Below are 13,696 nucleotides of genomic sequence, written 5' to 3'. Positions count from 1 at the left end.
GGAGTGGCTGCGGGGAACAAAGCACCAGCCTCAGAGGTATGTTTTCTCCCTGTCTAGAAGCCGGGGCCCTGCACCCAGCTGCTCTCAGTACTGTGGACCCTGCCAGTCCCACCACTGCCTGTGAGCTGTCACCTCACCCCGGGCCCTCAGCACACTCCAGGAAGAAAAGCAGCAGCCTCCGTGAACTTGCGCTCAAATCCTGGTGGCTAGAAATGTGTCCATTGTGGAGGCATGCAGTGCGTGAGGGGCGGGAGGGGAAAGCCAGGCCCACGTTGTGCCATGTTGAAGAGGTGCTGGGGATGGTCTGAGAGAACGCAGGGGGCGTCTGGGCAGAGGGAGCAGCATGGGAACAGGAGGGAATGGTGAGATTGGGAAGAAAGGTGTAGGGTAGAGGAGGAGTGGTATCACAGGCTCTGTCACGAGGGTGCTGGTCCCACCCGGAACTCAGTCTTGTCCTAGGGAAGCCCCGCCGGAGAACCGTGCATAGTGGGAGGCGCATCATCAGCTCTGTCCTGTAGGAAGCTCATTTGGGCAGGAGTGGACAGTCTGCTCACGGTGTCCCCAGACCAGTCTTCCAGGAGAGCCAAGGCTGGGGATGACGAGACAGCAAATGCCAGGCTACATCAGCCCACTGCTGGCTCCTCGTCCTGCGGTTTCTCCGGCCTGGGGCCTTGAGGCCGAAAGTGGAGTGTGGGGAGTTGTTTGGCAGAGCGAGGTGTCCAGGGGAGGAGAGTCAGACTGCGTGCTGGGGGTTGCGGCTCATGCCCCTCCCTGTGTGTCCACGCTCAGGGCCTCCGGGGGTGTCGTCCAGGTGAGGACAGACGGTGAGTGTGGCCACGTGGCTCCTCAGCCTACCGGGGCGCGTGAGGGTATGCTTCTGTCTCTACCACCGTGTGATCTTTGCACCGTGGACACTTTGCAGTTCCTGTAAAATGAAGAAGAAAACTGGGTTGGGGGAAAGTGTGAGGCTCCAGGTAGCTTGCATTTGTCCAATAAGAAGGCTTTTCTGCAGCATGGGAGCTCGCCCGCTTGAGGTATTTGGTGATGCCACCGATGTTCATGTCTGCCATGGAAAGACTCGTGCCACCTCCCTAGTGCCCATTTCTGTGGGTTGTGTCAATCCCTAGATTGTGATGAACACTGCTGCCAAGTTTGCCTAATCTTTCATTCTTTTGATCTTTTAAAGAATCAGAATGTACGGGTGAACCTGAAGATACTCCACAGACTTACGATGGGCCTTTGTTCCCAGTTGAAGGCAAGGCGTCTTACTGTAACTTGGGGTTGGCAGGCACTCTTGCTCACTGTTCCCCAAGAACACCTCTCACTCACATCCATGCTCACAGCATCTTTGAGTGAATTCTCAGGCCAAGTGAACTTGTGCATCACTCATAGAAGGATAGTCCACATGATAAGACCTGAAGTTTTAAAAATGTTTTCCGTAGGCTAACAATTGTAGCATTTTTAAAAGCTACCAATTCAATTGGAACTTTTTTTTTTTTAAGATTTTATTTATTTATTAGAAATGGAGAGCATGAGTAGGGGGAGGGGTAGAGGGACAAAAAAATCTCCAGCAGACTCCCCACTGAGTGGGCAGAGCCCGATGCGGGGCTCGATCCAAGGACCCTGAGATCATGACCTGAGCCAAAGTCAGATGCTTAACTGAGCCTCCCAGGCGCTCCTCAGTTGGAATGTTTCTAATGCTACAGTTAACATAAAAGCTGAGTATTCATTTTAGTTTAATAGTGAGATAGACACAGCTCCACTCAGTCTCGTTGGGAGGCGGAGGGCATTTGCGGGAACAGTCAAGAAGAGTTGGAGGAAGGGACTGTGTGTGGAGGTGAGCCCAGGAGTGGGGGGCCAGCAAAGGATGGAGAAGCCTCCGGAGACAGGTACTAGCTGGAAGGGTTTCAACCGCTGGGCTTGGAGGGGAAGCTGTCACCAGGACCCAGGGAAAGCCGAGACCCTGCAGGGGCTGCTGGTCAGGAGCCGGGCACCAGGCGCTGTGGTTGCAGGCCCAGGACTGTGGGCTGCTGGGAAGGGTCCGGCGGGAGAGAGGAAGCCCATTTCTCTACCCTACTACCCCACATGGGCAAAACCAGCCTGAGAGCTGAGGAGAAGCCAGGTGGTGGCCTGGAGCACATCAGCCCTTCCCCGAGGGCAAAGTGCAGGGCACGGGGCCTGGAGGAGGGGCTGGCAAGGCTGAGGGCTTCAGATGGCAGCAGGAAGGGACACACATGACAGAAGCCCTGAGAAGAGGCATGAAGACAGTCTGAATAAATGCAGAGATGTCTCATACTCCTGGAGGAGGTGACCTCATATAAAGATTTCACCTCTCCCCACACTAATCTATAAAGCCATTGCAAAAACCAATGAAAATTCTAGCTACACTTTTGGGAATTCAGTATACCTATTCAGAAGTTAAAATGGAAGGCTACAAGTCTAAAAATACCTACATCACACTTAAAAATGAGAAAGATTAGGGCACCTGGGTGGCTCAGTTGGGGAAGCATCTGCCTTCGGCTCAGGTCCTGATCTCGGGGTCCTGGGATTGAGTCTGTGTCAGGCTCCTTGCTCAGTGGGGAGTCTGCTTCTCCCCCTGCCTGCCGCTCCCCCTGCTCATGCTCTCTCTCTGTCAAATAAATAAATAAAATCTTTTAAAAAATTGTTTTAAATGAGAAAGATTAAAGAGAATTGGGATTGGGGGTTGGCCTACCTGGTATTTCTAAATATCTCTGTGAGGTCTTGGTAATGAAATAGAATACTTGAAGGAAATAGGAGTTTTACTAGGAAGGAGCTTGGTGGGAGGGCGGTTGTTGGGAGGAGCCACCACTCACTTGGGAGTTGCCCGAAATTCCACCTCAATGCAATCAAGTAGGCTGTTCAGCAGTGTGCAGGTAGAAATAATTTAAAAGTAACATTGGTATCATTTTTTCCTACAAAACAGGTTTATGGTTTATGGCAACTATTTTGTACTTTGGAGCTTCCTCTGATACCAGTTTTGGCAGGTAAGCTACCACAGAGATGGTGGACAAGTCCTGTTTCTAGGGAATTCTTGACATTGTTTGAGGGCAACTGTTTCTTACTTAGGGGTAGGCAGTGTGTCATGTGAGCACTAAGAGATAGCAAGCCCTTTATTTTCCCTCCGTAACAAGAGGGGTTGGATAGCATCACCTGTTGATCTAGAAGGACGAGATTGTTCTGACCTCTCAGTCACATGGGATCCCTCTTGCACCGCGTGGTTCTGCCGGGCACCCTGGCCGAGTGGCAGCCCCAGCTCCTGAGGGCCGCAGTGCGGGTCGAGCCTGTGGTGTGTTCTGCATGGCAGTTGTTCGTCCTGGTGGTGTGCTGTCCGTCAGCACCCCCCCCCCCCGGCTCGGGACAGCCCCTAGAACAAGGGGTGCCAGGCCCTCCTCTGCCTTTGCCTTGCAGCCCCCCCTCTGCCCGGGTTCTGCTGGGCACTAGGGGAGCCAAGCCCGGCCCAGCGCTCCGCAGCCTGCCTGGCCCGAGGCGACTCTGTCCCGTGTGGCTGGCCAGGGTGCGTCCCCATGCCCCCCACTGCCACTGCTGGGCTCCCGCACTGACCCTCGTGGACCGTTGGTGGAGGTGGGACGTGGCAGGCACTGTCCTTGTCCTCGTCAGGAAGGGAGGCTCGCTCCCCGTCCTTGAGGCTTTCACAGAAATGACTCACTGTTTGGTGTTTGACTGACAGTGATGGAGAGCCACAGCATTCAGGTGAACAGAGAAGAGATGGAGAGGACTTCAGCCCTTCTGGGGGTACGTTCTTATTTCAGAGCCGGGGTGCCTGTAAGTCCTTCCTCCCTTCCTCACTCACGCCACACTGACCCCGATGCCTCCTGTCTCTGATGCGTGTTGGGGAGCACCAGACCCACCCTGGGTGCTTGCTCCATGGTGCACGGGGTTTCATGGATCCTCCGGCTTCTCAAGAGTCAGGTTCATTTCACAGGTACACCCCCCTGTAGTTTGGTGAGGGGAATTCATGGCTTTCTTGGGTTCTTTGAAAAAACAAGAACAGGGCCCCTGGGTGGCTCAGTTGGTGAAGCCTCTGCCTTTGGCTCAGGTCATGATCCCGGGGTCCTGGGATGGAGCCCCGCATCGGGCTCCCTGCTCAGCGGGGAGCCTGCTTCTCCCTCTCCCACTGCCTGCTGCTTCCCCGGCTCCTGCACTCTTTCTCTCTCTCAAATAAATAAAATCTTCTAAAAAAGCAAGAAAAAAACTTTCTGTCAAAAATAAAAAATACAGAGGGTGCATAGAGATGCATGAAAAATGCATTAAAATGTTTCACATAAGTTATTTTAAAGGAAACTCTGGTATAACCACCACCTAGGTCATAGTGTAGAATTTCCAGAAGCCCTGTGTGCCCTTTCCCTATCAGAACCCCTTCCCGCTGCCAAAAGTAACCTCCGCCCTGACTTCTGGAGTCACTACGTTGTTGCTTCTACTTTCCTTTGCAGTTTTCCACCTCAGTGCCTAAATGATCTGTTTGGCTTTCTTTTGGAACTGTGAGTTAGTGGTCGTCTGACCACTCTCCCTCCAATCCGAGTCTCAGCTCCACCCGTGTCCCGTGTCGCTCGGTGCTTAGTCTTTCCGTCACACCCCGTGTCCCACTGTTGATAGCATTTAGGGTGTGGCCAGCTTGCGGCCCTTACAAACCACACTGCTCCTTTGGGCATGTTTCCTGGCCCCACTGGTGCACGCTTCCCTGGGCACAGGACAGTCTCCTCAGCTTTAGTAAGAAGTTGCACTGCCAGAAACACACCCGGGGAGGGTCCTGCCATTGCACGTCCTCACCTGCATGAGGACACCAGGCTTTTAGGAGCAGCCATTCTGGTGGGGACGTAATGGTATCTCGTTACGATTTTGGTTTCTATTTTCCTGCCTACTAATGAGATGGAATAGCTTTTTATATCATCATTGGCTATTAGGAGTTTCTCTTTGGTAAAAGATCTCTTCAGGTTTCTTACCCATGTTTATATGGAGGGCTCTATCTTTCCCTTACTAATTTAGAGGACATCTTGATATAATCCAGTTACAAGCCTGTTACATATACCTTCTCCCTCTCTGTGTTACCTTTTCACTCTCCTAATGGTGTCTTTTGACAAATAGAAGTTCTTAATTTTTAATGTAGCGTAATTTACCAGTCTTTGTCTTTATGGTTAGTGCTTTTTGTATGCTGTTTAAGAAAGCTTTCCTACGTCACGTTCATGAAGTTTGCTCATGTGTTATGTTTAAAAGCTATTTTTATTAGCCTTTGCATTTAGGTTTATAATCCATCTGATTTTTTCTTTTCATGTACTGCTTTAATTGAGAAAGAAATTGCATACAGTGAATAGTACAAATAATTTTAATTATTGTGATAAAGTACATTTAATATAAAACTTACCATCTTAACCATTTCTGATTAGACAGTACAGTGGTATTAAATACATTCTCATGGTTGTACAGCTATGATCACCATCCATCCCCAGAACTGTAAAACCGAAACTCTGTGCCCCTTAAACAGTCACTTTCTGCTCCCCCCTCCCCCCGCCCCCCACCCCTCCCCCCGCTGCTGGCAGCCACCGTTATGCTTTCTGTCTCTATGATCTGACTGCTCAAGGTACCTCATGTAAGCCGAATCACACAGAATTTATCTTTTTGTCGCTGGCTCATTTCACTTAGCATAATGTCTTCAACATTCATCCTTGTTGTAGCGTGTTGCAGAATTTTCTTCCTTTTCGAGGTTGAATGTATGTACCACGTTTTACTCACCATTCACCTGCCGGTGGCTGTAAGCAGCTTGGGGTGCTTCCGTGTTCCAGCCATTGTGAGTAACGCTGCTATAAAAATGGGTGTACAAATATCTTTGAGGCCCTGCTTTCAATTCTTTTGAATATATACCCCAAGGTGAATTGCTGGATCTTATGGTAATTTTTAATTTTTTGAGGAACTACTGTACTTTTTCTACAGTGTCTGTACCATTTTGCACTCCCACTAACAGTGCGTAAGTGCACTTTCTCCACATCCTCACCAATACCTGTTGTTTTCTGAGTTTTTTGTTTTGTTTGTTTTTATAATAGCCATCCCAATGGGTGTGAGCTGGTATCTCACTGTAGGTTTGCTTTGCATTCCCCTAATGATTAGTAATATTGATCATCTTTTCATGTGCTTACTGACTATCTGTGTATCTTATTTGGTAAAAGGTCTATTCAGGTCCTTTGCCCATTTTTAAATTAGGTGGTTAATTTTTTTTTTCTTGTTGAGTTTTAGGAGTTCTCTATATATTCTGGATAGTAATCCTTTATCAGATATATGATTTTTAAATATTGTCTCCCATTTTATGGGTTGCCTTTTTACTCTGTTGATAACGTCTTTTGATGCACAAAATTTTTAAATTTTCATGGTCCAATTTAAATTTTTTTCTTTTGTTACCTGTGCCTTTATTGTCATATCCAAGAAATAGCTGTCAAATCCAATATTTTGAAGCTTCTGTCCTCTGTCTCCTTCTAAGAGTTTTGTTGTTGTAGGTCTTACATTTAAGTCCTTGATACATTTTGAGTTAATTTTTTTATATGGTGCGAGGTAGGGGCCCACCTTCATTTTTCTGCATGTGAATGTCCAGTTTTCCCAGCACCATTTTTTGAATAGACTGTACTTTCTCCATTTAGTGTTCTTGGCATGCTTGTCAAAAATCATTTGACCATATATGCATGGGTTTATTTCTGGGCTCACTATTGTATTCTCGTTGTCTTTATGTCTGTCTTTATGCCAGTACACACTGTTTTGGTTAGTGTAGCTTTGTAGTCAGCTTTGAAATCAGGAAGTATGGGTCCTCCACATTTGTTCTTTTTTTCAAGATTGTTTTGGCTATTTGGGGTCTCTTGAGATTTCATATGAATTTTAGGATGGATTTTTCTATTTCTGAAAAAAAGGTCTTCAGGATCTTGATAGGAATTACATTGAACTTGTAGATCACTTTGAGTAGTTTTGGTTAAGTCTTCAATCCATGAACATGAGATGTGTTTCCATTTATTTATTTTTAAATTTATTTCAGCAGTGTTTTATAGTCTTCATTGTATGAGTCCTTCACCTCCTTTGTTAACTAAGTATTTTATTCTTTTTGATGCTACTATGAATGGAATTGTTTTTGTAATTTCCTTTTCAGATTGCTCATGTGTAGAAATCCAGCTGATTTTTGTGCATTGATGTTGGATCCTGCTACTATGCCGAGTTCCGAAGTTCTAACAGTTGTTTGCTTTTTTTTTTTTTTTTTTTTTTTTTGGTGTGGACTCTAGAGTTTTCTACACATAAAATCATATCATCTGCAGAGATAATTTTACTTCTTCTGTCCCAATTTGGATGCCTTTTATATATTTTTCTTACCTAATTGCTCTGACCAGAACTTCCAGTACCATGTTGAAGAGAAGTGGTGAAAGCAAGCAGCCTTGCCTTGTTCCTCATCTTAGAGGAAATGCTTTCAGTCTTTCACGGTTGAGTATGATGTTTCCTGTGGGTTTTCTTATATGGTTTTTATTATGTGGAGGTAGTTCCCTTCTGTTCCTAGTTTGTTGAGTGTTTTTATCATGAAAGGGTGTTAAATATTGTCAAATGATTCTTGACATGATCCTCTATTTTTTTTACCCCCTCCATTCTGTTGATGTGGCATATTACATTGATCAGTTTTCATGTATTGACCCATACTTGCATTCCAGGAATAAACCCCACTTGGTCGTGGTATATAGTCCTTTTAATATATTGCTAGTATTTTGTTGAGGATTTTTGTATCAATATTCATAAGGGTTGTTGGTCTATAGTTTTCTTGTATCTCTGTCTGGCTCTGGTATCAGGGTAATGCTGGCCTCATAGAATGAGTTAGGAAGTGGTCTTCCCTCCTCTCCATTTTTTTGGAAAAGTTTGGGAAGGATTGGTATTGGTTCTTCTTTAAATGTTTGGCAGAATTCACCTGTGAAACTAATGATCTGGGGCTCTTCTTTGTTGGGAGATGGATTATTGATTCAATCTCCTTACTAGTTATAAGACTATTCAGATTTTCTATTTCTTGGTGATTTAATCTTGATAGGTTTTGTGATTTTAGGAATTTATCCATCTCATCTAGGTTATCCAATTTGTTGATGTACAGTCATTAATAGTACTCTCTTGTAATTCTTTTTATTTTTGTAGAATAATGTCCCCACTCTCATTTCTGATTTTAGTATCTGAGTTTTCTCTTTTTTTCTTAGTCCATCTAGTGAAAATTTGTCAATTAAAAAAAAAATGTTTTTTAAGAACAAACTTTGGTTTCATTTCTTTTCTCTATTGTTTCCCTATTTATTTCCTTTATCTCTGTTCTGATATTTATTATCTTCTTCCTTTTGCTACCTTTGGGTTTAGTCTGTTCTTTTTATAGTTCCTTAAGTTGTAAAGTTAGGTTATTGATTTCAGACCTTTCTTGTTTCTTAATATTTATAATATTTATAGCATTTATAGCTATAAAATTCCCCTTTGTTGCTGCTATTGCTGTATCCCGTAAGTTGTAGTATGTTGTGTTTTCATTTTCATTCATCTCTAAGTAATTTCTAAATTCCCTTTTGATTTATTCTTTGATCCTTTGATTGTTTAAAAATAATTTAATTTCCATAGTTTTGTGAATTTTCCAGTTTTCCTTTCTTTATTGATTTCTAACTTCATCTTGTTGTAGTCAGAGAAGATGCTTTATATAATAACTATTTTTTGAAATCTCTTGAGCCTTGATTTGTGGCCTAACATATGGTCTGTCCTGGAAAATGTCCCGTGTGCAAGTGTATGTGGTTGTTCCTGGCTGGTGCTCTGTATGTCTGTTGGATCTGGTGGATTTCTTGTGCTGTTTAAGTCCTCTGTTTCCTTATCTTCTTTGTGGTTGTTCTACCAGTTATTGTGAGTGGAGTAATCAAGTCTCCCAACTACTACTGTAGAATTGTTTCTTTCTCCCTTCAATTCTGTCAGTTTTTTCTTCATGTATTTTGATGGTCTGTCATTGGGCATGTAAATGTTTATAATTGTTGTGTAACAGTTGCTGTATATATCGCATACATGTCATCCTTTGTCTCGTGTAACCATTTTTGACTTAAAGTCTATTTTTTCTGATATTAATATAGCCATCCCTGCTCTATTTGGGTATTTGCATATCTCTTTCTATCCTTGTGCTTTCAACCTGTCTGTATCTTTGGTTTAAAAGTTTGTCTCTTATGGACAGCATATAGTTGGAGCATGTGTTTTTATCTATTCTGCCAATCTCTGTCTTTTGATTGGAGAGTTTAATCCATTTACATGTAAGTAATTACCGATAAGGAGGGACTTACTTCTGTCATTGTGCTGTTTTCTCTGTGCATTATAGATTTTGTCTCTCATTTCCTGCATTACTGTCTTCTTTGTGTTTAGTTGCTTTTTTGTAGTGAATCGTTTAAATTCCTTTCTCATTTTCTTTTGTGTGTATTCTATAGCTATTTTCTTTGTGGTTACCATGGGGATGACATTTAACGTCCTAACATTATAACACTCTAATTTGAGTTTATTACAGCTTAACTTGAATAACATGCAAAAACTCTGCTCCTTTACAGCTCTGTCCCCACCCCTTTCAGTTGTTGATGCCACAAAATTATATCTTTATACATTGTGTGCCCCAAACATAAGCTTATAATTTTTTAAGTGCATTAGTCTCTTAAATTATGTAGGAAATAGGATTTGGAGTTACAAACTAAAGTTACAGTAATACTAGCTTTTACACTTATAGTTGTTTTTTTTTAACCATGGAGAAAATGAAAAATACAGTGACAGATTATTATTATAATACTAGCTTATGTAACTGCCCACATATTCACCTTTCTTGAGATCTTTATTTCTCCATATGGCTTTGAGATACTGTCTAGTGTCCTTCCATTTCACCCTGCAGGACTCCTTGAGCATTTCTTCCAAGGCATGTGTAGTGATCACATCTCCCTCAGCTTTTCTTTATCTGGGAATGTCTCAGTCTCTCCCTCACCCTTGAAGGACAGTTTGGCCAGATGCAGGATGCTTGGTTGACAGGTTTTTCCTTTTAGCACTTTGAAAATATTGGCCCACTGTCTTCTGGCCTCTAAAGTTTCTGATGAGAGATCTGCTCACTACTTTATGGAGGATCCCTTATATATGATGACACTTCTCTCTTGATAATTTCAAGATTATCTGTTTGTCTTTGTCTTTTGAAATTTTGATTATAATATGCCTTGGTGTTGATCTCTTTTAAAAGAGTTCCTCTTACTTGAAGTTTGTGGAGCTTCTTGGATGTTTATATTCATGTATTTTATCAAATTTGAGAAGTTTTCATCCATTGTTTCTTCAAATATTTTTGCTCTCCCTTTCTCTCGCTCCTCCTTCTAGGATGCCCACAGTGCATATGCTGGTCTACTTTGTGGTGTCCCACAGGTCCCTTAGGCTCTGTTCACTTTTCTTCAATTTATTTTCTGTATGTTCCTCAGCCTCAATAAGTTCCATTATCCCATCTTCAAGTTCACTGATTCTTTCTTCTGCCTGCTCAAATCTGCTGTTGAACCACCCAAAGGAATTTTCTATTTCAGTTAGTGTTACTTTTCAGCTCCAGAATTTCTTTTTTATTTCCTTTTAGGTTTTCTCTCTCTTTATCATTATTTGCATTTTGCTCACACATTGTTTTCTTGACTTTCTTCACATCTTCCTTCAGTTCTTCAAGCATCTTTAAGACAGTGGTTTTAATGTCTTTGTCTAGTAGATCTGCCATTAGGTCTTTTTCAGGGACAGTTTCTGTTGATGTTTTGTTTTGTTTTTTGTTTTTTTTCCTGTTTGAATGGGATGCTTTTCTTTGTATGCCTTGAAATTTTTTATTGAACACTGGACATTTGAATCTGATAATGTGGTAGCTCTGAAAATCATATTCTTCCCCTACCACAGGGTTTGCTGTTTTGTGTTAGTGGTTTTGGTTTTGGTTTTTTTATTGCTATAGGGTGTCTCTGTGCTAAAGATCAGCCTGAGGGGCAAACTTAAGGTCTTCTCATGTTTTTTTCTAAGATTTTTCCTGAGCATACACAGTCTATTTCTAATTTTCCCTGCATAAGCAGTAGTTGTCAACCATCCTTGTCCTTTAATTTCTGGCTCCCAAAAGGAGGAAAAGTGAAAAATGAAGGGGGATGTAAAAGGGTGCTGGCCCTTTAATTCCCCTGGAAGTCTGTTCAGCTGGAGGGAGAGGGTCTTACAACACTGGAGAGAGGGGCAACAACGATGACTGCCTGCCTATTTGTCTGCACCTGTGTTATTAGAAGCAGTAGTCAGAGCCCAGATCCCTACCATTTGGAGGACAGGGTCTTTTTGCCCACCCTGGCTTTTGCACAGTGTTCCAGAAACAGGTGGACGATTGCCTGCTGTGTGGCTGGGGTGCAAGATGGGGATGGGCTGCTGCTACTGTGCTAAGAGCTGAAATCGACCAAAAGTAGCCGCAGTTTACCTTCCAAGCTTGGAAGCGGAAAGCCTTCAACAGACTCCTGAGTTCAAAACGGCTATTGCATCAGACGGTTTCTGCCCCTGCAAATGTGGTCCAGGTGGGGAGGCAGTTTCTTACTTACAGGTGCTTCCTACTCTGCCATCTTTCCAGATCTCCTTGGTGTAAATTGTAAGTGTACAGCTTGCCATGTTTTTACATTTGTACACATGCATGTGACTCCACCCAGAGCAAGATATAGAATATTTCTAGTACCCAGAAGGCTCCTCCTTCCTGTCCCCTCCTAGTCCGTAACCCCAGACAGAGCCATTAATCTGACTCTGTTCAGTGATTTTGAGCTTCATGTAAATGGAACCACACAGTGTGGGCTCTTTGGTTCTGGCTTTTTTTGCTCGCATTCTATCTGTGGGGATTCACTTGTTTGGTGAGTTTTAGCAGATGTGGGTTCCAATAAAACTTGCTGTGTAACACCCATTTAAGAACGTGTCTTAGCTTCTTTACATCCTTCCCATTGGTAGGCACTGTGATCACAGCGGCTGTGAATATTCGTGTGCATAAACTGTGGTGGATGTGAGTGCTTCTGTCTCTTGGTTTTATATCTGGAAATGGAATTGCTGGATCACGGTGTGTGTATAGGTGGTAGTAGGTACTTCCAAAGACCTCTTGGAATTGGTCATGACCTTTTCCAGTCCCATTTGCTACATCTTCACCAGTGCGTACTGCCAGTCTTTCTCACTTTAGCCATTCTGGTGGGTCTGTCATTGTATATTTACAATGGATTATATGGATTTACATTGTGGATTTAGTTTGCATTTCCCTGATGATTAGTCATATTGAGGACCTTTCCATATGCTTGATGGTATTTTGGATGTACTCTTTTGTGATCAGTTTTGCAGACTTCACCCATTTTGAAATTTATGTTAACTGACTTTTTCATATTGATTTGTAGGAGTTCTTTATATATTCTGTATGTGAGTCTTTGTACTAAATTCTGTATGCAAGTCTTTTGTAATATATATTGAAAATTCTTTCTCCCACTCCAGGGAGTCTGTGGGCCAAATCCACCCTGTGGCCTATTTTCATATGGCCTACAAGTTAAGAGTGGTTGTTACAATTTTTAAAAGATAAACACATAAGCCAAGATAAAGAAGAATATGTGACAGGGGCCGTATGTGGCCCGTGGAACCTAAAATACCTTCCCGCTCAGTCTGTGTCTGTGGCTTGTCTTTTCACTCTCTTAATAGTGCTATCTTTTGGTGAACAGAATCTCTTTATTTTAATGAAGTCCAGTGAACGATTTTTTAAATGTTTAAGAATTTTTATGTGCTGATATCTTTTGTCTGCCTTCTAGTAAAGATATTCTTCTGTTTTCTTCTATAAGCTGTATTATTTTAAGCCTACCATCCATTTCACGTTAATTTTTCTATATGGTATTAGGTATGGTTAAGATTTTTTTCCCCAAGTTGATTTCTGTTTATTTCAGCATCATTTATTAAAAGTGCCATTGTTTCCCTACTGAATTACAGTAACATCTGTGTCATAAGTCAGATCACTGCTGTCAAAAGTTCAGAGAAAAACAGAAGCAAAACCAGTGGAGCACTGAAGTAGTAAGTAGCAAAACTTTATTGTGCACACACCAAAAAGATAGCTTACAAACCAGGAGCACTCAAACCAAGCCATGGAGTGAGGCTCAGAGGTCTGTTGTCATAAAGCAGCTTATATGGTGTGGAGGCAGGAACTGGTTATTCTTCACAGTGGTGGACTACTGCATTAGGATTTTGGGGGGCACAATTTGAGATTCACTTATGATTTTCAGAGGCACAAGCAAGAAGCGACCCAGATCAAGTTAGCCTCCCTGATCTTGCAGAATAGACTAAATGAAGCATTGCTTGTAGGACTACACTGGTTTCACCTGCTTAGGGAATTTTCAAGGCTGGTCTCCATGTGTGTTTTATTTTTAACATTGTGTAATGTGAATCTTTTTCTGGACTCTGTTCTGTTTCATGTGTTGTTGTGTTGTGTTGTGTTTTTTTTAATCTATCCTGTGCTAATACTCCCCTGCCTTAGTTATGGTAGCTTTGTAATCATAAGTCTTAATACCCTATGGTATGTCTTCCATCTTTGTGTTTCTTCTATATAGTATTATCCAGTCTCAGGTTCTTTGCATTGCCATATAAAATTCTTTGATCTACTTTTTTAAAAACCCTGCTGGGA

At 42.7% G+C, this 13,696-nt stretch overlaps 1 protein-coding gene across 1 annotated transcript in view; it reads left to right on the top strand.

Moving 5' to 3' along the window:
• The window catches only part of POLN (DNA polymerase nu), a 145,529-nt gene that overhangs the window by 44,486 nt on the left and 87,347 nt on the right, over positions 1-13,696 (top strand). Inside the window, exons 9-11 of the mRNA XM_036067284.2 lie at positions 1,187-1,255; positions 2,945-3,005; positions 3,710-3,774. Coding sequence (XP_035923177.2) covers positions 1,187-1,255; positions 2,945-3,005; positions 3,710-3,774 — 195 coding nt within the window. The remainder of the gene's footprint in view (positions 1-1,186; positions 1,256-2,944; positions 3,006-3,709; positions 3,775-13,696) is intronic.

The sequence above is a fragment of the Halichoerus grypus genome, chromosome 3 (assembly GCF_964656455.1).
Source record: "Halichoerus grypus chromosome 3, mHalGry1.hap1.1, whole genome shotgun sequence".
NCBI classification, from domain to species: Eukaryota; Metazoa; Chordata; class Mammalia; order Carnivora; family Phocidae; genus Halichoerus; species Halichoerus grypus.
Note: the sequence above shows the minus strand (reverse complement) of the source record. Positions and strands in the feature narration are given on the sequence as shown.